We start from the raw sequence: 23709 nt of genomic DNA, 5'->3' as shown, positions 1-23709 counted from the left end.
CCCCTCGATAACTCCTTACAGGTAAAGATCCACCTCGAAGGAACAGAACAGACACGATGAGGCTAAAGGCTACAGACATTTACTTGTTCATTACAGCAGAGTGCATTGCAGACTTTACACAGCTGTCAGTGACAGACTTGTTCAGATCAAATCAAGTTCTTGTTACTCCATACTTTTACAATGGAATTACACTAAGTCCAGATAATGAGACAGGCATTAGGAGCCTGCTGGTTTTACACCAAAGAAAAGTAGGAATCCGTCATGGAAGGACTCACTTCTGTTAGCAGGATACACCTCAGCTGAAAGTTAGCACATTGAACTTTGATGTGATTTTAGTAACTATGTAGTCAGCAGTTTCTTAATGCAGATGTTGGGTTCAATTGGGGCAAACTGGTCATAATGCTACAAAAATAGAAATTTAACCATCTCTTAGATTTAAGAGTGATGGTGATTATCAAAGAACAAAAACACTGCTATAAAAAAAAATGGTTGCGCTACTGAATATGCTTATCCAGCATCAAGTATGATCAGATACCGTGACTGTTGCTGTGAGACTGCTAGGTTTAACACTGGTTTCAGTGGTTTCATGTATTACCACACTGATATTTGCACACACACTACATGCTCTGTTAAGAGCGTGGTGTTGCATCGACTGTTCTAACTTCAACCAACACTGGGACTGACATAAAACTTGCATTAAACAGTGGACTTTGGAATACAGTGTAACTGTGGAGCAAGAAATCAGGGCTGATGCTCAAAATGATAAGTTAATTGATGCTGTGAAATTATGGAAACAGGCATCAGATTTCAAACCAATCATTTGACGCAGCTCTCAGTCTGCTATTCCTCAGGTCCTGATAAAACACCATATTCCTGAGTAAACTTTTGAAATGGTGCTATCACTAATCCTACAATAATAAGCACATAATGAAGTGAATAAAGTGCACCTAGGAGTCTGGAACACAATTTTGAGGCTTTTGTTACTGTGGTGATCCTACCCTACAACAGTATTTTCATTCAAATATGGTCTTTGTGAGAAAACAAACAAACAAACAAACAAACAAAAAAAAACTATATTGCTTTTGCATTTCAAGCCCCAGAGGACAGAAGACAACAAACATCTGTCTGGAAGCAAAAACATTTTCACAGGAAAAAAGTATCCAAGTCGGCAGAATACTGTTTTCTCATGAAGTCGGATGTGAACAATTTATCTGAACAATGTGTTGAGTCCTAAAACAATCCTGGAGATTTGAATGCAAAACATCACCCGATGTGACAAAGTGTGTGCAAAGTGCAGTGACGCACCATTGTGAACCCTTGAACCCTAAAGTCAAGAGGAGCTGAAAACACTGGCCGGATTGTTTATAATTATAAAATGACAATTACCTGTACAGACAGCTTCTCACAGGTTCCTGGAGGGGAAAAACAAAACAAACAAACAAACCAAAAAAAAAAAAAAAAAAAAAAACAACCTTTCTGCTACTTCTGCTCTAATAAAGTTTTCACAAATTGCTGACCTTAACCAAAAAGACAGACATTCAACTAAAAACTGCAGCTTTTAGTTGTTTGGTCATCAAAAAACAAAGTGAATTCACAGCGTTAAATGGACACTGCACATTGGGTGGATAACTGGCAAATCTTGAAGTCTGGTGACGTACTGTTAGTGGAAACTGTGACAGCAGTAAAAAAAAAAAAAAAAAAAAAAAAAAAAAAAGGATTTTGCCACACTTGCTTCTCTGTCTGGAGCTGGACGTCTCCAAAGTGACAGAGGAGGTGCCGTGTGTGAGAGGGAGCATGAAACAAGTGCCTGAAGAGACGCTGGTGCTGTGTGTGTGTGTGTGGTTTGCTATAGTATTGTGCAACGTCTCTGAGTGTTCTTCTTGCTCTTCTTGTTGCTGCGGTTGTTCTCCTTATATTTTCGAATCTCCCGTACCAGCGAATAGAAAGCTTCCTCCACACCCTGCAAGACGAACAGAAAAATGCACATTTGTCACATATCCAAATTATGCAATTTTATTAGAGGTTTTTATTTTACGCACTGATGTCTTGCATGTTTACTCAAACAAGACTCATGCATGCAAACTAAATATAGGTGTTAATGTCTTTCCTACATACCTGTCTGGTTTTGGCAGAGGTCTCAACAAACGGCACGCCGTAGCTTCGTGCCAGGTCCTGCGCCTGTCGTGTCTCCACAGTGCGTTGGCCCAGGTCGCTCTTATTCCCCACCAGCACCATGGGAACGCTGTCACTGTCCTTCACCCTGTTGATCTGTTCTCTGAGAAGGAGACACATGCAAAAGCACCTAAGAGACTGAGGCCAGTGGGTTACAATTACTTGGTCGGCTGCATCACCTGCCCTCACGACTAGAGCGGGTGTCAGCTGACAATCTTAGCATTTAAATCGTATTATGAGCGAACCCGTAGTGTACAAATGACATCTATAGATGTGTGTTACAGATAATTATCATTGCAGTTCCTTCTATTCAGGAAGTAGCCTTTTAGAGCTAGACTGTGTGAAACTGCATAGTACAGTATGGTGCAACAGTTAATATAGACAGTTAACCCCTTTTCCTCAGTACAGCTTCAGCTTCTTTCTCCAGCAATGTTTCTGTACCAACTACGCAGCATCTTCTACCTGTAGAGGTGAACATCCTCAAAGGACTTGGCGTTATTGATGGCAAACACGCAGAGGAAGCCTTCTCCTGTCCTCATATACTGGTCCCTCATGGCGCTGTACTCCTCCTGACCTGCAGTGTCCAGGATGTCCAACAGACACGTCTCTCCGTCAATCACCACCTGTTTTCTGTACGAGTCCTGTAACACAGCACCGGTGTCATCATGCAAGCAGTGCCAAACATATCTGCCAAGAAATCTGACAGTGGATTGCATCATGTCGACTCATGCTTTCTCCACGTTGCACAGCTCCTTCATGTAGCGACAAGACTTTGTCAAAATGAAAGTCTTGCTAATGAACTTGCTGAAACCTGAATATTTTTAAAGCATCAAGTAGGAAATTATACCATTAACTGACAGTCTGGAAAGAAATTTCCAACCAACAATGTGAGAAAACAAAGGACATTTCACAGAGTTTACAGCGTGGATTTTTGAGCGCTGCTGTAGATCTGTGACAGCTGTGACATCCGTTGTAGCTATTTTACCAGTTCAGTTTAGTTTTTTAAAAATCAGATTAAACTGCTTAGCAGTACCTGAAGAAGTTAAAATTAGCTCCATGTTAAACAGTTAAAACATTAAAATGCATTAGGAATTACAATCCTATAACATAATATGTAATTACATGACACACAGGCATTCTGCTGCACAACGAACACCTTTTATATACACTATAATCCACTTTTGATTGTTAATGTTAATACTTTTCTTTAGACTACTTTTGATTTTTACATGTATTTATTATCATGCACATTAAAACACCCAGTCCAAATGAACTTCTGAGACACTAAAAATACAGTTGCAGTGGAGAAAACATTTGCCAGACCTGAATATTACTTCTTACCTAAACTAACTGTATTTCAAACACTGAGCTTTGCGTCTTGTCGTAAGCTTAGCAAGTAAAATGTTCCACCATTTCCTATTCAGCCTGACTCCTGACTTAAGGTCCAAGGGGAGTAACATTAAATACGCTATATTAGTTGATATCATTAGCAGATATGACTTTGCAACTCTGTAAACCAACACAGTGACAAAGTGAAGACAGAGAATACCTCACACAGCTGAAAACATGAAATTGACCATATGGTCTCGTGTAAAACTCGTGTATTTTTCCGGGTACGTTAACTTTCCCCAGGACACTGTATCTAATAGCCGGTCTCTCACCTCGATGGTTGGATCATATTCATCAACGAAGTGATTCTGGATGAGCTGGATGGTGAGAGCGCTCTTCCCCACACCTCCTGCCCCCACCACCACAAGTTTGTACTCGGTCATGCCTGGAAAGGATTAAGCCAACAGGTTTCATTCCGCGCTAACAAGTGTAAAGGTGAAGATGAACGCGTCTAACCGGTTGATTTTACCCTCTTCCTCCTCCCTGCACTGACATGGCGAAGAGACTGACCCAGATTTACGCTCACTATCCGCTGACGTTAGTTGTCTTCATGTTAACTCTTCCTTATAGTTACCGAATCGATATAAATGAGTGTCTGGAGTAAAAGTGCCAAATATTTAAACGTACTTACCTTAGTGCGGGATTTATAACTGCCTGTGAGATCAGAGATAGTGGAGTTTGCGACAGGATAAGTGAGATTAGCTTGCTACATAACGTTAGCCTGAGACGATTTCCTTGTTCCAAACACTTGTAGAGACACTTCGGGATTTGTCCGCAACTTGTTTTCTTGACTACAATTACGTGTCAGAATATGAAGCACGGATTTCCGACGGCACAAGTCAAAATCTAACTTTCTGTTATAAATAAATTAAAAGCCTGAATTCGTGTGAGATCCTATTTAGTCTCCATTGTGATTCATTGTAAGCAGAGCGTTTTCACGTTAATCCCCTCGTCAGACAACCAATGACACGCCGGCATGCAGACAGACGTCGTACAGGCTCAATCGCTGTTAAGTTTCATTTTTCAGACCGCCCATAGCTATCAAATACGTCCAATCGCAAATAGGAGTGGCCCTAACTGGGCGTGGTCTCTCAGACCTTGCTTCTTTTACAGATGGTTCCTCTCAACTCCCAATCTTTCTGTGGGCAGAAGTTTATTCTGGTGAATAATCAATAAGGGCACTGGCACTTATGGTCGTACTAATATAATCTGTAATCTAATCCCAAACATTATGAACTACTGGCTCATGAAATACATTTCAATAAACAGTAAATTGGTAATGTTTTACCTTCATTTATTCGTTGGTCTGTAATCAGACCCTTAGATAACACCTGTGTCTTCTAATTATCTTATTTTGAAAGTTATTACCGGAAGTCTCAGTGTGGTATTTTCGTATCTGCCTTGACACTAGTGAATCAGGAGTGACTGACGAGTGCTCACCGCCCTCCAGCGGTCACACTGTGGAACTGCAACGTATAGTAATAACCAGTCTGATATAATAACGCGTTGAATATTACAAATAACAGCACAATATAACAACAACAACAACAACAACAACAACAACAATAATAATAATAATAATATGACAGCAGTGACACTAATACTGGTACTAATTGTGTTATTTAGGACCTGTATTAACAGATTACTGGTGGTGACCAGTTTAGTTTCATATCTTGTGATAATCATATAATGGGATACTAACACTAACTTGTGATTTCCTTCAAAATAAAGACTGAACTGAAGACATCGGAAACGAGTGAACAAACGTGATTAAATTATTCTGAAAATCATTAGGGACCTCAGCCTAGCTCGTTGTAAAACAGAATAATAAATAAATAAATGTTAAAAACTGAAAATTGCAATAAATTGCACTTTCTTCATGTGAAATTTACAGTGATGAAAAAAAGCTCACACATGAATGTTGAAATGTCGATTTCAAGTGTTTCTTAAAGGTTTCTTCAGCTGCACTGCACCGGACAGTGGACACACACACACACACACACACACACACACACACACACACACACACACACACACACAGAGCAAGCATCATGCCCCACCCTCTGGTCCATCCTCCTCACTTCCCTTGTCTGTGACGTCCATGGTTCTCGCTCACTCTCCCACCGAGTGCATCTGCTCTCCTATCTAATCTTTGCCTAAAATCACAGAGATAATCCTGCATCCATCTGTCCTGAAAGAGAAAGAGAGAGAGACAGAGAACTGACATTGTGCTCATGATGTAAAAGAAATATATTCAACACTAATTTAATGCATCATCACACTGTTTGGGTGATAAATCCTGATGACATGATTGTGCTGAAATAGTGACACAGTCTTAAATGACTTAAATTTTATTATACACAAGGATATCTCACATTTACATCTTTTATACATAGAATATTTTCCACATTTTCGCATGTTTGAATATTATTATTTCTTTTTATTTATTTATTTTTACACTGATTCCCACCAGGTAACCACACATTTCATCAAGAAGGAGGAGGACAACACTGGAACAGCCATAAACTGAGACAAAGAAGAAACTTGATTAAAAATACACTGATACAACACTTAAAAATGAAATTGTTCACAGGAATAATCATTCATGTCTTTGAGACATTTCACTCAAAACAAAAAGGGTAATATGCCTTAGTCACTTTTTAAAAATAATTTATTGACATACCAACACATTTTACCACTTGACCCCCATTTGATTCGAAGAAATCCTTTTTAACATTCCAGCAGTGTATTTTTTCTTTTCTCACTAAAGTGAGAGCAAATCACAAACCTTCTGTAAGTTAAACAGACTATAGAATAAATAGACTCTTGATCTGAGAAAGAGCTGTCTGCAAATATACTTTTACATTTAATAATAAATGACTGTGTGTTGGTATGACCTGTGAGTACAAGTAGAATGCAGAACGTGTGTGTATGAGTGTGTGTGTCCGTGTATGTGCACGTTTCATATCTGAATCTGTTGGCTCTATCTACTGTATGAGCAGGTGCAAAAGGTTGTTCTGTGCAACCCGCACGATGTGGTGGTTTCCCCTCCTGTATGAGAATGTTTTTGGTGTCCGTTCAGGAGAAACATCTCTGGACTCTTCACTCCTCTACCCAGCTGTCAGTGCGATGTGATTGGCCATGACTGTCAACAAACTTGAATATACCCTCTGATAATGTATGAAAATTAATTTTTGCTAATCCCACCCTGTTTCCATGCCCGCCATGGGTGTGCTTTACTCCTACTGCCACATAAATACCAAATATTGTGCCACCACTCCCTCTGCGCACTGCGTATGGTGCACTTAACTGTTCCTGCATGAAATTAGCACCCCGTGTGTGTGTTTGTGTGTAAAAGGAAGAGAGGGATGATGGGGCATTGCACTGCTGTGCTCATTAAAACATGCTCACCGCACAATGTTTCAGCACCTGCACCCAACACAACAACACACTCAGTACCACACACACACAGACACACACACACAGTCTGAAAAGCTCTGACCCACCAACTCAAACATGACTGACATTTAAAGACATGGAAACAGCACCAACAGAGGTTAAAGACTGAGGAGGAGAGAACAGAGGATGTCCTGCTGACCACAGGGAAGAAACCGGAGGGAGAGGCAGCCACAGAGAAACAGACAAAAAGGCAGAAAGAGAGGCAGCACGTGCTGTGATGCCTGGGAATATTTTAACTATTGTTCCGCGCTGGTTAAGCAGCGGAACAGTTAAGCAACTATTACACTCTACTTGTCATTCTGGGCCACCCCTCCAGTGGGAGCATACACACCAAATGGAAAGTCACAAGTGTCAGATGATTACTCATGATATGTGCTTTGTGACCCATAGGTCTGGCTGGACGTGACCTAGTTAGGTCAGACCCAGGTGAGATTCAGCTAGACACCACATGCAGCTTTGTGCACAAACTCAAGTGTGCGCCTTTGTGCACACACGCACAACACACACACACACACACACACACACACACACACACACACACACACACACACACACACACACACACACACACACACACACACACACATTAAGGGCAGCCTGTTATAAGAAAAGCATTACAACCTTACAAACACAAACACAGACTGATACAACACCTAAGCACCTTTCTTCCTCTCTGACTGAAAAGTTTAAAAGTAGACAAGAGGGTTTTAAACATGACAGATTCTCACCACACAAACCCATGTTGACTACCATACTGTGCAAGCATATGTTATATATGCACGTCTTGGAAACTGTTGGAAACTAATGTTGCCGTGGTGAAGCAAAATTAACTGGATGCATCATCAGTGTCTGAACAACATTGTCCACAAGGGGCCTCGTATACTTTGTGTGTTGATTTTATCATGTGATCAATATAACTGGATAAATAGAGAATGGGCTTTTGTGTTGACGTTATCAACAATGTTAGAAGCTAAAAAGTTTTTACCTTTCAAAACCGAGGCCCCAAAGGTGCTTTCCTCGCAAAAAAACAACAACAAAAAAAAAAGCAAATGTGTGGTTTACACATAAAAATTTAAATACAACACAATGCTAGAGGCTTGAGAGACTTGCTGTACAGGCAAAAAGCCCACCACACACACACAAACACATGTGCACACACACAGAAACACACACTCACAGAATCTCCTCAGTGATGTTGTGGAAACCGAACTCCTGACCAATCACAATAAGCCCAGGAGCAGGAAGGAAGTCTAGGAGATGAGCTCATTTTTTTGCAGATGAGAACTGTGTGTGTTAATGTACATTAATGACTCTAACACCTGCATGCACATGCTTACACACACGCTTGCACGCACGCACACACAGACTCACACACAATGGAATGAATCAGACGCATACTTTTGATATGTGCAGTTGTAAATATCGTACAAAAGCACACAGGAGGTCCATTCAGTATTGCAGTGACTCTCTCTTACCAAAAACAATCTTCCTCTATTCTTTATCTTTTTTTTTTTTTTTAAACTTGTATCATGTCATCTTCTATGTCAGCGCCCTCTCCTCTTCTCCCCCATACATGTAAGAGTTGTATCCGGGCGGCTGAACATATTCCTCAGATTTATCCCAGTCCGTCACCCATCCAGCTCCTCCTCCTCCTCCTCCCCCTCCTCCCCCTCCTCCCCCTCCTCCGTTGGAACCAACCACTGGTTGGGTTATGGCCCCGTACTGCCCGCCTCCACGGTAGAGCTCCTCTGTCTCATTGGCCAGTTCATCCTCATTAATGATACCACACTTCTCGTCGCTCGTATCCTCTATATCTGCCCACGCCTGCTTTTCTCCTGATGCAAAGAGTCCTATGAAAAAATATGATCAGTATTTAGACTGAGGTCTTCTACATGTTCCTCACAAAACACTGTATTCATAGTCAGGTCATACCATAGAAAATCACTCCTCCATAATGAACGAGGGAAGCTATGAGGAAGACATACTGCCACTCCTCACGTGTCTGAAATATTGGGGAAAAAAAAGCCAAGTTGAAGAATGATTTTGCCTCATCTCATTAAATATTTACATAAATATCAAAAGATTTTTATGTGTATATGAATGGATGTACCTTGTGTTTGGTCATGGCTCCCACTATGAGAGGACACACCATACCAGATAATGTTCCCACACCATTAGAGATGCCCATCAGTATACTGGCATATCGAGGGGCAATATCCAAGTGATTGACATTAAACCCTAAGAGAGAAACACAAAAAACAAGTACAATTTATCATTATTTATATCATTTTTTTGGTTTTCAGTGTTACTGACACTGATTTTCATGTTTAGGGTTAGAAAGAAAAACACCATATACTCACAAAATATTTAAGAGAAATAGCACAGAGAAATCAATGAGGGTGGAAGAATAAAAAAAATAACAATATGTATATTTCCCAAAATGTCAAACTGTTCCTTTAGAATAAGAGTGACAAGCTATTTCTGATTTGATAGTTTAGACCAAAATCACTCAGACTTTCACACTGTTAAAAGGTGGCATAACAGCAGATCTGACTAAAATGGGCTTCCAGTTTATTATTTTATAACATCTCTTACCTGAGATAGCAAATCCACTGAAACCCACAGCGAGGACCAAGAAGGAAATAGCAACACCTTTTGTGTGAGAGTATCCCACCACCAGTAAGAGAGTAGCCTCCATTCCAAAACCTGAAACACATCCATGTACACACATCGGGAAGAGAGGATTGAGGAGTACTATCCACAACTTTATACTCTGTCTCAACAATCACTGGTTCTCTGTTACACAATAGTGCATTATAAGTATGTTGTATATATAGTGTGTCATGACAGACATTGTATGCTTGTTCGTGCACTTAAATTAGAACAATTGATGTAACCTTTAAGTTGTGCATGGATATTAATACGATCCCAGTACTGGCAGCTGCTGCACTTTAAATGAGAGCTGCTGGGTAAGAGTAGTGCCTTAAATTTTAGGAGGAAATAGCAGGAAGGCCTGCACCACGTTCTTTCAGTCTCACTTTCCGAGTCTTTCTATCAATTCTGTTTCACTTCAGTCAGTGCTTTAAATGACACGACAAAGATATTTTAAACAGGATATACAGTCGTCCTCAAAATTATTCATACCCTTGCTAATTCTTGTGATTTTTGCATTTAGTGATGAAATTAATGCATGTTTTCAAATTTGTGTATCAGGTATATGTGACCAACAACTGAAAGAATGACAACAATACAAAATTCAAAAAAATATTTATTTCTGGGGTATTTTATCATTGGAGTCCCAAAAAATGCCATGTTCAAAATTATTCATACCCTAGTCCATGGTCTTCATTCAATAGTCAATGGCATAGCCTTTATTCTTTATGACTGCTTCCAGACGATTCCTGTATGTGTCCACAAGCTTCCTGCATGTCTCCTGTGGGATGTTGGCCCACTCTTCCTTGGCGAAAGCTTCAAGCTGGGTCAGGTTGGTTGGTTTCCTCGCCATCACTCTGGTCTTCAAGTAGTGCCACAAGTTCTCAATGGGGTTGAGGTCAGGACTCTGACTTGGCCATTCCAGGACATTGACATCATTGTCCTTGAACCATTTCTTCACTATCTTGGCAGTGTGTTTAGGATCATTGTCGTTCTGGTACATCCAGTTGTGGCCAAGCTGGAGTTTCATAGCAGATTCCTTCACATTGTCATCAAGTATCCTGATGTAATCCTCCTTTTTCATGATACCTTGGACCTTGACAAGATTCCCTGTGCCACTGGAGGAGAAACATCCCCATAGCATTATGCTCCCACCACCGTACTTGACAGTGGGCACAGTGTTCTTTGGCCTATAGGCTTCTCCTTTCTTCCTCCAAACATATTGAGCATCCATATGGCCAAATAACTCCAACTTTGTCTCATCAGACCACAGGATGGTTGACCAAAAGCTGGGATCTTGTTTCAGATGCCGTCTACAAAAGGCCAGGCGAGCTAACAGATGTTTCTTCCCAAGTAGCGGCGTCTTCCGAGGTTTATGTCCATGGAGACCTCCTCTGTGCAAGACTCGCTCAATGGTGGACCGTGACACCTTTGTCCCTGTCTGGTCAAGCATTTCAATTAGGGCCTTGGTTGTGGTCTGTGGGTTTGTGTTGACCTCTCGGCAGATTTTTCTCGCAAGTTTGGGGGACACTTTGCGCTTCCGGCCACGCCCACTGAGGTTTTTAACAGTGTTGAACTTCTTGTGCTTCTTGATGATGCTCTGGACAGTTGAAACAGGGACATCATACTGCTTGGAAATGGCCTTGTAACCCTTTCCTTCACTGTGGGTACGAACAAGGCGCTGACGTAGGTCCTCGCTGAGCTCTTTCTTCTTGACCATGATGACCAGAAATTGAGAATGACCTGAACACTTTTCCCCTATTTATACTCTTCTGGAAAGATGTCTTTTTTTGCTTTAACATTTAGCCCACCATCTTAAATAAAAGGTTTTATTCCATGGTGACATCTTGCAGTAACTACTGGACAAAAATTACCACATTTGCCACATTTTTGTTGAAATATTGTCAGGGGTATGAATAATTTTGAACATGGCATTTTTTGGGACTCCAATAATAAAACACCCCAGACATACATATTTTTTTGCATTTTGTATTGTTGTCATTCTTTCAGTTGTTGGTCACATATACCTGATACACAAATTTGAAAACAAGCATTAATTTCATCACTAAATGCAAAAATCACAAGAATTAGCAAGGGTATGAATAATTTTGAGGACGACTGTAAATAAACGGGGCTGCATTCATTATGGCACAGCTCAGTTTCTGCTCTTGTCACACACTGTCACGAGTTTTCTTTTATCCCACCATTGGTTTCATTCTTCCTCACCCTCCTCCTACTCTCACCTCCACAGTTCATCATCTTCCTGACGTTGGTGGTGGACATCAGGTTGTGGCTTCTTAGGTAGTCTGCCAACTGGCCTCCAACAGGCACGATGATTGTCATCACCAGATGGGGCAAAGCTGACACTAAGCCCACCTGAAAAAGGAAAGGGAGGGAGTGATTGTGTGACAGAGAGAGAGGAGAGAGAGAGAGAGAGAGAGAGAGAGAGAGAGAGAGAGAGAGAGAGAGAGAGAGAGAGAGAGATAAGAATAGTATATTCATTCCTAGAGTACAAGGGACGATGGGGGGATGAAGGTCGAAACAGACTGAAAATCTCCTCTTTCAGTCCAAGCCAGAAATATTAGTAACATCACAATGATTTTGATCATAGTGAATGTTTATGCTGATTAAAGCTCTTCTGAAGCTAATTTAAGTGACCAGGGAACTGGTAACCGTAGATGTGAGCAGATCCAAATTAGTTAGTACAACAATAAATTTCTAAAAAAAAAAAAAAAGTAACAGCTGTCTTTATAGCCACATATATGGATGATATTATCTTACTTTGCTGATCTCAAAGCCAAAGACCTCTTCAAAGTAGGCTGGCTGGCTGATGAGCAGCAGGTAGAAGGTCCAGCTCCTGCAGAAGTTCGCCACAATGATGGCATAGACTGGCATGGAGGTGAAGAAGTGTCTCCATGGGGTTTTAAATTTCTGCCAGCAAAAGGAATAAGATATTACTTGGATGCACTGATTACTGAACTAGAGAGTCAGCTGAATGTGTCTATCAGCACTATATGTGTTCGCATGTAGGTCTGAGAGCGTTTCAGTGTTTGACTGATACACATGAACATCACGTAACGCCATACTTGGAGAGGATTGAGAAAAGTCGAGGACTCTCCGATTGCATCTTCAATGTACTTCCTCTCCTCTGGTGTGATGGTGGGATGCACTGCAGGACTCTCATATGAAACCAGAATCCAGAACAAATACCAGAATATCCCAAAGCTGCCTGGGAGAGGAAGAGAGAGAAAGCAAAAGACAGAGGCAAAGAAAGAGCGGGAGACGTTGAGTTAAAGGTAACAGCAGTGAGAGAGAACTAGAGAAAATGAAACTGAGCTCAGCATAGTTTAACTTCACAACATATAAACTGTGCTGAGGTTTACAACATCAGTTGTAGGCTGGGAAGAAAGCTACTGTTCAGGAGGTATTGTTAAATGCTATATGGAAATCTGTGGGCCTGGAAATGGACATGGAAATGTAACAGAGGACTAGCAATAACAAAGTACTCTAAGTGTGAAAGTACTCTGCAAATATTTTTTTTAATTCCAAAAATGTTGCCAGCACCAAACCTTACACTTGAATATTTTGATCACCTGATGCGGACACATTTAAGTCCCTGAGATTCACATAAAAAAAAAAAAAAATAGGCAAATAGGATTTGGACACATTTGCATTTGAGCTGAAGAATGGTAGTGTATTACTAAATTATTTGGCTGAACAGTCACAATAGTGCAGTAAACCAACACACATTTGAGTATAAGGGTACTAACCATAGACGTAGAATACTGAAGGCCACCCAGTGTATTGCACCAGTATCCCAGCTAAAGGCATGGCCACCACAGCCCCTGCATAGGAACCTAAGAAGAAATCAAACATAAAGAAAAGCAAGAGATCATTATCCTTTATTAGCCATACAGTATAGTAATTTCTGCACTCAAAATGCTCAGTGTATGCTAATATTCTCGTCATGTACTTTTAAAATTTGCAGAAACATGCTGCATAACATAATTCTAGTGGAGATCCCAAAGATTTTGATATCACAGATATTGAATTGTGAGTGTGTCACGGGGGGTGTTGAAACTTTACCACAAAAGGCTGTTGTGGCTAATCGACTTCTCTCCAGAGGAGGTGCCCACTTGGCCCAGATCCCGTGGCAGGCTGGGTATGATACACCCTGAAGGACAAAATTCAGACAGGGAGACACTCGTGGATGTAGGAGCAGCCTAACACACAGTCCTGCAAACACTGTGAACACAAAAACATGTTGTACCTCAACAAGGCCCTGGCATATCCTGACCAATATGACGCAGCTGTAATGGCAGCGAGCGGCAGATGGAATCAGCATGTTGAGGGTGGAGGTGGCCACTATGGCAAAGCCAAACACTCTTAAAACACACAAAAGACAAATAATGATCAAATATGCAATAGTGACAACAGCAGCACAAGACACACTAATAAAAAATAAAGCCTTGCTTGTATGTTTGGGGTTGCATGTTGTTTACTGATTTCAGTTCTGTAAAGAAATTTCTTTTTTTTTTTTTATAGCTGGCACAATAAGTTACCCAGTGCTGTTACCTAAAGCAAATTATAGCAAGCTAGAATTCAGTAAGGCCCATAATGGAGAAAATTTTGTAAATTTGAAGAGATTCACCTGTTGGCTGCAAATTTTTGACATATAAAGCCACCCGGGATCTGTGTGACGATGTAGCCCCAGAAGAAGGAGCCATGGATCATCCCCACTGTCTCAGGGTCCCAGGTGAACTGTGCAGCCTGGAGAAAGAAATGTGTGTACAACTTTAACAATTAAATTTGAAATGTCTACAATTATAAAATGGAGAAGGTAACAGTCATCAGAGCAGCAACCGCCTCCATTTAGTAAATCTACAGGTATAAATGATAAAAATTAATTAAATCTTAGAAATAATCTTTACTGGCAGTAATCAGGTCCTGAACAAAAATAAAGCAAGTTGTGAAGAAAAAGAAACAGCTTCTTAAAAATATATTAAATGATGCTTGTCTAAAAATGCAAATGTCCTTGCCAAAGACAGACAAATAAAGTAAAGGTATAAAACCTTTGATTTCTGATGTGCCACTCACCACAAGTACTTCCTTGTTGCCTTTGTAGACAGTGTGGTCATTGACCATGCTTACAATGGCCACACCCAGGTTGCACCTGATGCCAAAAGAGATGCAGAATCCCAGGCCAGACAGGATGGCGATGATGTACCTCCTGGGCAAACCAAAGCAGGTACAGTCCACCACCGGCAGCTCCTTCTCCTCCACCATCTCAGGACGGCCCTCCGCTGATAACTCAATGGTTTCTCCATTGGCCTGCCGCTTCTCAATCAGCCTGAGGGGAGACACAGAGACAGAGAGTGTCCATTTCTGCACCTTAGAAAATTATGTTACTTTTCAGAGTTCACAAGTGTTCCTTGTGAAAAAGAGGGAGAAGCCGCGAATGATTTAAAAAGTTATTTGTTTGGATGTTAAAGCTTGAAAAGGGGGAGACATGGTATTCCCTCTTCATTTTTTTGTGCACATACTGCTGACACCACATGGCTCTCTGCAATTCTCTGGGAGGAGCAATTTAATATTTAATATTTTTAATGCTTAGATTGTGTGGCATTCATTTACTTTACATTAGCGCTGTCTCACAGATATAAACACACAAACACCTCCATGCAGACAACAGGCACTGTGTTGGGGGTCGTTTCTGACTCAGCGTGTCCCAGTGTGTGGAAGCAGCTGTCACTGGCCGAGGAGCAGACTCAGCTATGACAGCACATTCCCCCAGTGTCCGCTCCTTCAGGACGCCTGGGGACCTGCTGCCATACTGGTGCTGTTCAAGATGTCCAGTCTCTCAGATGCAAACGGGAGCTCTCTGGAGGCCGACATCTAACCACATAATATAACTGAACGCACACGCTTGTGTGTTAATACTCTGAGGTTATTCAGACAGTGTGTGAGTGCACAGACGGATGAAAAAACTCAGATAATGAAAGCAGTGAAAGGGATGAATTCTTGTCTTAGCGTCAGATAGTCTTTGACATGAGATGACCTGCTTAACATAACACAAATACTCATGTGCATTATGTTGACTAAGTGAAAGGAAGTTTTGTAGAAAAGCAGAAGCATTTACAGGTTAACAATTCACAGTAAAATTTGTCAAGAGTTCAATCAATATTTAAAGGTTAAATAATAAAAAAAAATACATCTATTCTGTCACACACATAGATTTTTTTTGTCTAGAATGTCTTTTTGTCAGCCAAAGACCCTCTGTGTTTGCCCTTAAATTACTTAAATTATTCCTTATTTTTTCTTAGACCATAATTTCGTGTTATTTTAGGCTATTACTCAGTTTGTGCAAGACCCTTTCTGTCAAATGGCGAGTGTCACTTTTTTCCACAGGAGTCAAACAGAGAAGTCAGGAGAGCGACCATCTGTGTGTTACAACCTCCTTTCTCTCAACAACAACCCCCCCACCCCACACACACACACACACAAGCAGCAGACCTAAATAAATTCTAGCTGCAGATACAGGTTCCTACAATTCAATCAGACACAGCAGTTTCCATATACATATATTTTAACCTGAGAGTGTGTTTTTTTGAGTATGTGCAAATTCACAGCGAAGCGCACTCGTGTGTCAGCCGTCCACTTTCCATTTGGCTGATCCAGTTAGTCAGTGAGCTGGAGAATTATGCACAGAAAAAGGCACAATCACCACAAGGATTTGTTCCATGTGATGAAGATCGTTGCCTTTTTTTTTTTTTTTTTTTTTAATTTCATTTCATATTCGAGCTTCAATACGTTCCTAAAAACAAGTGTTTACCGCACTGAACACTGCCGCTCTGTCTTTCAAGCAAACATTCAAGACAATTCATCTCTCGAAGGCTCTCAGTGCACCGAAACTCCAAGATAACTTATTCACACACAAGACAAGTCAGATTCTGACAGGGCTTAATTATTGATGTGTTTTTGTGTGAGATAAATAATTTACTCTCGCTTTTACACCGTAATCTGCCACTATCTATCTATCTGCTGGCTGGTCTGTGTGCTTCTCTGCGTCTCACCCATGCAGTCGTTATATTTCTTAGTTATGCTTGTGGATTCCACTCCCTCCCCCCATTTCAACACAGCAGACTCTGCATAATCTCTTTACACATTCATGCAATCAGTCAATAAACAAGCAATAAAAACAAGATATGCCACTTTTTAAAGTGATCTATAAATGAAACCTGGAGACATCGTGAGATATTCTGTTTTTCAAGTAAGACAGAAAGGACAAAAGGAAAAGTAATGCTTTGTAAAGCAGCGTTTTGGAATTTGTAAGAGATTAGAGAGGCTGCGTCCTCTCTCTCTCTCTCTCTCTCTCTCTCTCTCTCTCTCTCGCTCTCTCTCTCTCTCTCCTCTCTCTCTCTCTCTCTCTTAATCTGTCACAACATTCAGATTAGGATTACAAAAATGATTTACTTCCGGAAATGAATATGGAAGGACAGAGTAGCACTGGGCATGGTTCAGCGTGCTCCTCTCTCAATCACGACACACTGTTGAGTCCATGCTGGCCTTTGATTCAGTTTGTTGTGATGTAGTTCGATAAAATTGATGATTTTCAAATCAAACAAATGGTTTCTAAAACGTCCAGTATATTTTTTGCCTCTCTTCTTTGGTGGTAGCTTTTCAGAAATTACCTGTCACCTGTATTGTTTCAGCTACAACACCTGCAGGCACATGACACATAAATCTGATTGAAGGTGCATTGGCCTGCGGACATGGAGCTTCAGCATTCAGAGTGCCGCAGTGCATTAAAGAAAAAGAAGAAACAGAGAGATGACATTGTTACAAATCCTGTAATCCTAAGCAATAAGTTGATCAAAAAGCTGATGTGACACAAAGGAAGGTGCGTACATGTTTTCTGTTGAATCAGTTGGCCGAGCTCACACCTTTGTCCTCTCTGTACCAAACAAATGTGCTGACTCGCCCGCCACAACCCCCCACCCCACCCCGAGTGGAGCTCAGTATTCTGCTTCAGAGTTAGTGAAGGTTGCAGGAGGATCCTCATTAAACCTCAAGACAGATTGCGGCCTGACACCTACACATATGCTACCAGCTAACGAGACTAGCCCACAGCAAAAATTACTGTTAATTACGGATTCTTCCCACTGAAGGGCAATCTCACCCAAGTGTGTGTGAGTGTGTGGAAGTGTGTGTCCTAAAATAGCTGACTAGCTAAAGGTAGCCCTCTTCTAATATGGTGTTTGAAGGTGGTAGTGACGGAGTTCATTGACACTTTCAGTTTACAAACATATACAGTAATCTCGATGTAAACCAGCATTTGTCACAATGCCTGCCTGTCAGCATCGTAACTGTACTGGTCTGTTAAAACCTGCTACGTTCCTGAGCAAGTACATGTATGAGGGACACATATAGAAGAGTCATCCCTGGACATTTGTCTTTGTGTGAGACTCTCAGTACTACAAGCTTTTCAACTGATCTGATGCAGCCTCTCTTGTTAGCGTAGTGAGGACCTGATTGGTCTCAGCTGGCAACAATTAATGAGCCAGAGAGCACGAGCAGGCAGGAGTCCCGTGACCTCAGGCTCTCTGAAATATCATAATTGCAATAGTAACAGGCTCAGTGGAGGCTCTGTAACTACTCACACCTCAAACTGAGCTCGTATCTGTGCTTTTCACCTGAGCACAACCTTCAACATAAAAACCTGAATAAAAAGTCTGACATGATGTGTACAAAAGTCAACCTGAGAAAGTCAATCAAAGTGAATCATTTTTAAAAATAAAATGAGTTTACACATTAGATTTTAACTCTTTGATTCAGTTAACATATCTTTTTTCAATAATTTTGTAGATCTACCTCAAATAGAAGAAAAATAATTTAAAAACTGCTGTTCATTTGCCACCACTCATGTTTAATGTGACACTCCCTAAATTTACAGCTAGTATGACAGACAATCTCTGTTTCTTTTAATAAGGAGGTAAACGGAGTGAAAGATCTGCCTGGGGCCCACACGAGTCTTCAACAACTTTCCCTCCCTTAATAGTCAAAATGATTTTGCTTTTAAATTGTGAGAATTTACAAGAATATATTGGATCTGACAAAATTACACTGTGACTCTCACGTGCTGCTTGGTGACCTGGGACTCTTTTTACTCTGTATATTAAATTCACCAATTCAGAGAGCGTTCTGCATAATCCTCTCATAAGAGGATGACAGAGACAGAGAGAGACAGCGAGGGAGGTTGACAGGAAAAATATTATATAACGGCAGACGCCCTGGTCATTATATGTCCACATCCATGTACTGATTGATCCTCCATTGCGTTGTACGTAAACCATGGCTCACCCCAGCCCACCCACTTCAGTCTAAAAATGATTTCACCCTTTCTGCAGTTACTTTGTAATTTGGATATAGGGGTGTCTCCCTCTTCCTCCCAGAGCCTCTCACGTTCTCCCTGAAGTGAACAGATTGGGTCTCGGTGGGACTGTGTCACCCAGGGAGACACCCTCCTCCCCATCCTGTCACACCACCTTTTTTTTTCTCTTTCCTGTGGACACACACACACACACAGACACACACAAGCCACATTCAAACACACACACGTGTGACCTTCATAGACTTATTATCTAAATACTCCTATAGTATAACTCAATCACTGTGTGCGTGCCTGTGACTGTGTATCCACTCACACACAAACACACACTTCTCATTTCCTTTACCAGGCAGTAAACGACAAACTGAACTGGGTCATAATATGATCGTCACATTACATATTAATAAATGTTAAGATACTTCATCTCTTGCTGTTTGTTTGCTGCACACTTCTGTTGTGTATTGTGTGTTGTGTGTAAACTCACACACAGAGGCAGCGTAAACACTAAATGCTGTTTGTATCCGTGATGTACTGACATCATGGATACAAGCAGCATTGCTGCCAATAACCAGGCATGCTGTGCGGCTGCAGTTGACTTTCCAAACTGCTCACCTCTGATAGATTCATCATCTGTGAAGACCTTTCCATCAACCTGACAACATGTAGACGCAACAACACAGGAGAGAGTGACACACTGGCATAGACTGACAGAAACACAAAAGATAAAAATAGAAGCAGTAGAGTCTCAAATGTAGAATTTTGGTGTCTTTCTTTTTCTCTAAAAGCATCCTGCTCTCTCCCAGCGTTATCTGAGCGATGTTCTTCCTGCCTCAAATACAAAGAGTCATCATCTTTAGTCTTAGCAACCAGTCCAGTGGCTTTATCATTATCACTGCCACTGTCATAATCACAGTGATTATAATCATCACAATCCTTGGACTGATGTGAGATATTCATTTGTTTTTCACTGATTTTTTTCCAAAGCTTTGTTTCTCACAGCACCGAGTTCGTCTTTCACATCTTTTTTTCAATGTGAAAATATTTACCTCTGACTATCAGACCACCTTCACTGTGCTGCGTAATAGTTCCCGGGGCAAGTTAACTGCTATATTAGATTTCAAAGATTTCTAAAAATGTGATAGAAACTCCTCACTCATCAGGAAACCCATCTGATTTTGCACATACACAGAGAAGTAGAGCCAAGGGGCAAAGCCGCTCTCTCTCTCTGGGTGTACTTAAAATATTAATTTCAAGAACATAGCATTATATATTATACAATAATTCTAAAATGGATAACAATGCCATGATTAAAATAATGCCAAAATGTTTGCACTTCTTGCTGTTTGCCAAAGTCTAAACAGTAAAAAAAAAGGGTAGGGGTAGAAGTTACTCATTTTTATCTGAATATTTTATTTAGACCACATTTCCGACCACTGTGAAATACATCTTGAACCATAGCACTCCACTGCAAGTAAAACTGATTAAAAATGGATTACCTGTTATATTCTGTATTGGCTTGTGTGTAAGGAAACAGAAGTTCTCCTTCTGTAGCCATGAAATCCTGCAGATTCAGTCAAGCGGCCAGTTCCTTTAAAAGCCTTTTAGGAAATACGTGTAGCATTTTTAAGAGATGCAATACTATTAGACACTTTTACACTTTTACATGTAGCTGTAGCCTGAATCTGTATGATTATGTTTCATGTTGTGGTGTGGAGGAGTTCCCTGGTCCCCTTAAAAGAGTGAATAGTCAGAGGGGAGACGTAGAGCGTGCTTGACCTTACACTGCTGAAGTTTATGCTTACCTAGTGGAGTTTAATATAGAAACAGGAGATGCATTCTGATGGAGAAAATGTTTAAATAATAGATGAACCCCTGGCTGCTTTCATCAGGAGGGATCACGGTTTTGTCTGTGAGGTGGTAAGATTGCACACAGACACACTCATCTGTTCACACAGTGCAGGGAGGCTCTCTGCACAAAAATTCACACATGCGCATGTTTATAAACACACACTCGTGCAGATACATACCTAAAAAAATGCATTTTTCACTTCAATTTAAACAGAATTGAAACTATAGTTTGTACCTTACACCGCAGTCACATTAAAACCAGAGTTCACTAGCTAAGCTGAGGAAACGCCCACTACAACCAATCTGAATCCAATCAGATCTCATAGCATCAGCTGTGGCCATGCACATACATGACTCACGAACAGTAAAAGAGAAAAAGCTTGAGATTTTCATGTCTGTTAATCTGGGAGACCCCGATAGGCTGAAAGTTGTCTGTGCTGGTTTCTCAATGGATGGATAGATGGACGGAGGATGGAGGAGGAGGGAGCGGCTGGAGGAAGTGACATGGGCTGGGATGGAGTGAGTGGGAGGGGAGAGTTTAGGGATTTGCGTGGCTCGACAGCTGGACTGAAAAACAGGCTATTTCAGGACGGGATTTATACGTTTGGTTGCTACCTCAAATCCTGAGAGAGTGAAAGCTTAAAGCAATGGTTATTGCATGAGGTTCTACCAGTGTCTTTAATCTCTCTTTTTTACTGAAATATTGTCTGCACACCAATCTGTGCTGCAACTTTCACCGTGCCATGCAATTTATTTACATATATCCTGCACGTTATCACATTTATAATTAAAGACTGCAGCAGTATATGTTGATCTTTAAACATTACGCTGGCTCAGACACACACTTTTTAAGATCTGCTTTTTCATAAACCATCTCAAAGAGCCAGAGTGTGTATCATATAAAGGCTGAACAGGTGATAAAGGAGTGCTGATTCTTTTCATTACTACAGGGCTGCAATTACTTCTGAAAAAATATCAGAAAATAATAAAAACAAATGTCAGAATTTTCTACAGTCCAAGGAAACATCTTCAGATTACTTATTTTGTCCAATCAACAGTCTGCAAACCAATCACACACGACAAAAGATTGCAGCTCTTCTTCCAGAATCCATCAGAGTTGTGAACAGTGATAGAAATGGTCAGTTTCCCTTGTGTGTGCACTTGCACTGTTGACTTTTGGCTTTTTAATATGATATGTGCCTTTGTGGTGTTAGGCATCACTGGCCTGCTATGAACATACCATGATTAAAAATCAGTGTATATTTCAGCTCTTATGTGTGGGTATTTTCCTTTGCCTCAAATTGCCAATGGAGTGTTAAAATATTTTAAATGAAGTGAACTGAACAGAACCACGTAATATTTGGTGTTTTTGCTTGGAAAATGCATAAAAAACAATTAAGTGGGTTTGAGACTGACACAACTCATATTGTCATGATGCCCTGAAATGTTCTAAACACCCGAGTTTACTAAAGTCTTTCACTGATAATGATCAGTATATTCTGGAATAAACGTGAAATAAACAATATGACAAAGGGGAACTAATGAACCCTCTATGTTAGACTTGAAGGTAGGTCACCTACTACTCATTCAGATAGATAGATAGATAGATAGATAGATAGATAGATAGATAGATAGATAGATAGATAGATAGATAGATAGATAGATAGATAACGGATAACGATAATTTAGGACTTTGACTCCATCTGGACAGCTCTCTCATTCAGCCAGGTCGTGCCAATAGCGCACGGAAATATTATGTAACCAAATTTTCTTCTAGTCTGAAACATCAATATGCTCAATCTACTTTGAGCTCACAAGAACAAACTGACAAACAGGATGAAACGAGTTGAAGAGACAACAGCATCATTCGTGTTTTTTAGAAGAACGGTGAGAAATAAAACATCAAACCACAACAACACCAAAAAAGAACAAACACAAAACAAAACACCTGCTCAAATCCAAACACCAAATAATAACTAAATAATAACTCTCCATGAAATGAGCGTCAAAGATTTTCTCCATCCATTTTTTTTAACCCACTTCACCGCACTGTGCGCTGCGCTGCGCAAAGCTGGACTTTGGCCGCTACCTGCGTAATGTTCGCTGCTCAAATCCAACAGTCGCCTCTTTCCCCGGTTTAAATCAATAGAGAACAAACTTTTCCTCCCCGGGAAAGTCACTGGGTGGAGGAGAGAGGATGGGAGCCCGCAGAATAATGAACTGCGGAGTTCCGCAGCAACAACACTCACTGTCCTCAGAAAAACGCGTGGAAACAGGGGGAAAAAGTCAGAGGTGGGGTCAGGAATATTTGAAATAGGTGTGTACCTGTGAATTTTCCCCAGAGTTTTGCCCGCGGCCGCCTTAAACCTGTCTGGTCGGATCTCCATCCTTGCAGCTCCTTGACCCGGCCGGTGTGCTGATGTCCCGCGCGCCCTCCTGTCCTGCCCGAACGCGCACAGTTCTCCCTCTCTCTGTCTCTTTCTCGCCTCTCTCTCTCTCTCTCTCTCTCTCTCTCTCTCTCTCTCACTCACTCTCTCTCCGCAGATGGGCCACAGAGAGGTGTAGGCCTTTCAGGTTCACTGTAAAAAAAATGTTGAATAGGGTGATGAATATTCAAGCTGCTTGTTCCAAGTATAAACCTTTGATCAGTTACCATGATCAGAAAGTGCTACTGTCATCCATTCAATAAAAGTGAAGCTGGAAACGTTACAGGGCAAACTTTCTGACACTGCAGTGACAGGTATGAAAAACAAAACCCAGTTGGGCTGTGATGATTATTTTCCTTTTGTGATTAAAATGCT

General features: G+C 40.9%; 2 protein-coding genes across 2 annotated transcripts; both read right to left on the bottom strand.

Annotated features, from left to right (window-relative positions):
• Positions 1 to 63: 63 nt before the first annotated feature.
• On the bottom strand, positions 64 to 4507 carry zgc:55558. The gene is made up of 5 exons (XM_041061668.1): positions 4193 to 4507; positions 3834 to 3946; positions 2635 to 2813; positions 2116 to 2275; positions 64 to 1960 (listed from the first exon to the last, which is right to left on the bottom strand). The coding sequence occupies exons 2-5, from the start codon at positions 3942 to 3944 to the stop codon at positions 1847 to 1849; spliced, it is 564 nt and encodes a 187-aa protein (XP_040917602.1). The 5' UTR covers positions 3945 to 3946; positions 4193 to 4507; the 3' UTR covers positions 64 to 1846.
• Positions 4508 to 8559: 4052 nt separating this feature from the next.
• Positions 8560 to 23329, bottom strand: slc17a7a (solute carrier family 17 member 7a). Its single transcript, XM_041061667.1, has 13 exons — positions 23234 to 23329; positions 14770 to 15022; positions 14324 to 14442; positions 13943 to 14057; positions 13759 to 13846; positions 13443 to 13529; positions 12759 to 12901; positions 12454 to 12603; positions 11916 to 12048; positions 9616 to 9726; positions 9131 to 9258; positions 8953 to 9022; positions 8560 to 8870 (listed from the first exon to the last, which is right to left on the bottom strand). Exons 1-13 carry the CDS (start codon positions 23293 to 23295, stop codon positions 8560 to 8562), a joined length of 1770 nt encoding a protein of 589 aa, XP_040917601.1. The 5' UTR covers positions 23296 to 23329.
• Positions 23330 to 23709: the final 380 nt, after the last annotated feature.

The sequence above is a fragment of the Toxotes jaculatrix genome, chromosome 18 (assembly GCF_017976425.1).
Source record: "Toxotes jaculatrix isolate fToxJac2 chromosome 18, fToxJac2.pri, whole genome shotgun sequence".
NCBI classification, from domain to species: domain Eukaryota; kingdom Metazoa; phylum Chordata; class Actinopteri; family Toxotidae; genus Toxotes; species Toxotes jaculatrix.
The sequence above is the reverse complement of the archived record's forward strand: the minus strand, read 5'-3'. Positions and strand labels throughout refer to the sequence as shown.

Bases quoted from the DNA above. Each gene is read 5' to 3' on its own strand.
- zgc:55558 (XM_041061668.1), bottom strand. From the start codon at position 3,944: ATGACCGAGTACAAACTTGTGGTGGTGGGGGCAGGAGGTGTGGGGAAG. The intron at 2,276-2,634 runs GTAGAAGATGCT...TCTCCTTCTCAG, and splicing joins GAGGATGTTCACCTCTACAG to AGAACAGATCAACAGGGTGA. The intron at 1,961-2,115 runs GTATGTAGGAAA...TTCGTCTTGCAG, and splicing joins CCTCTGCCAAAACCAGACAG to GGTGTGGAGGAAGCTTTCTA.
- slc17a7a (XM_041061667.1), bottom strand. From the start codon at position 23,295: ATGGAGATCCGACCAGACAGGTTTAAGGCGGCCGCGGGCAAAACTCTG. The intron at 15,023-23,233 runs GTACACACCTAT...GTCTCCCCTCAG, and splicing joins ACTCTGGGGAAAATTCACAG to GCTGATTGAGAAGCGGCAGG. The intron at 12,902-13,442 runs GTTAGTACCCTT...TTCCTCTCCCAG, and splicing joins TTCAGTATTCTACGTCTATG to GCAGCTTTGGGATATTCTGG.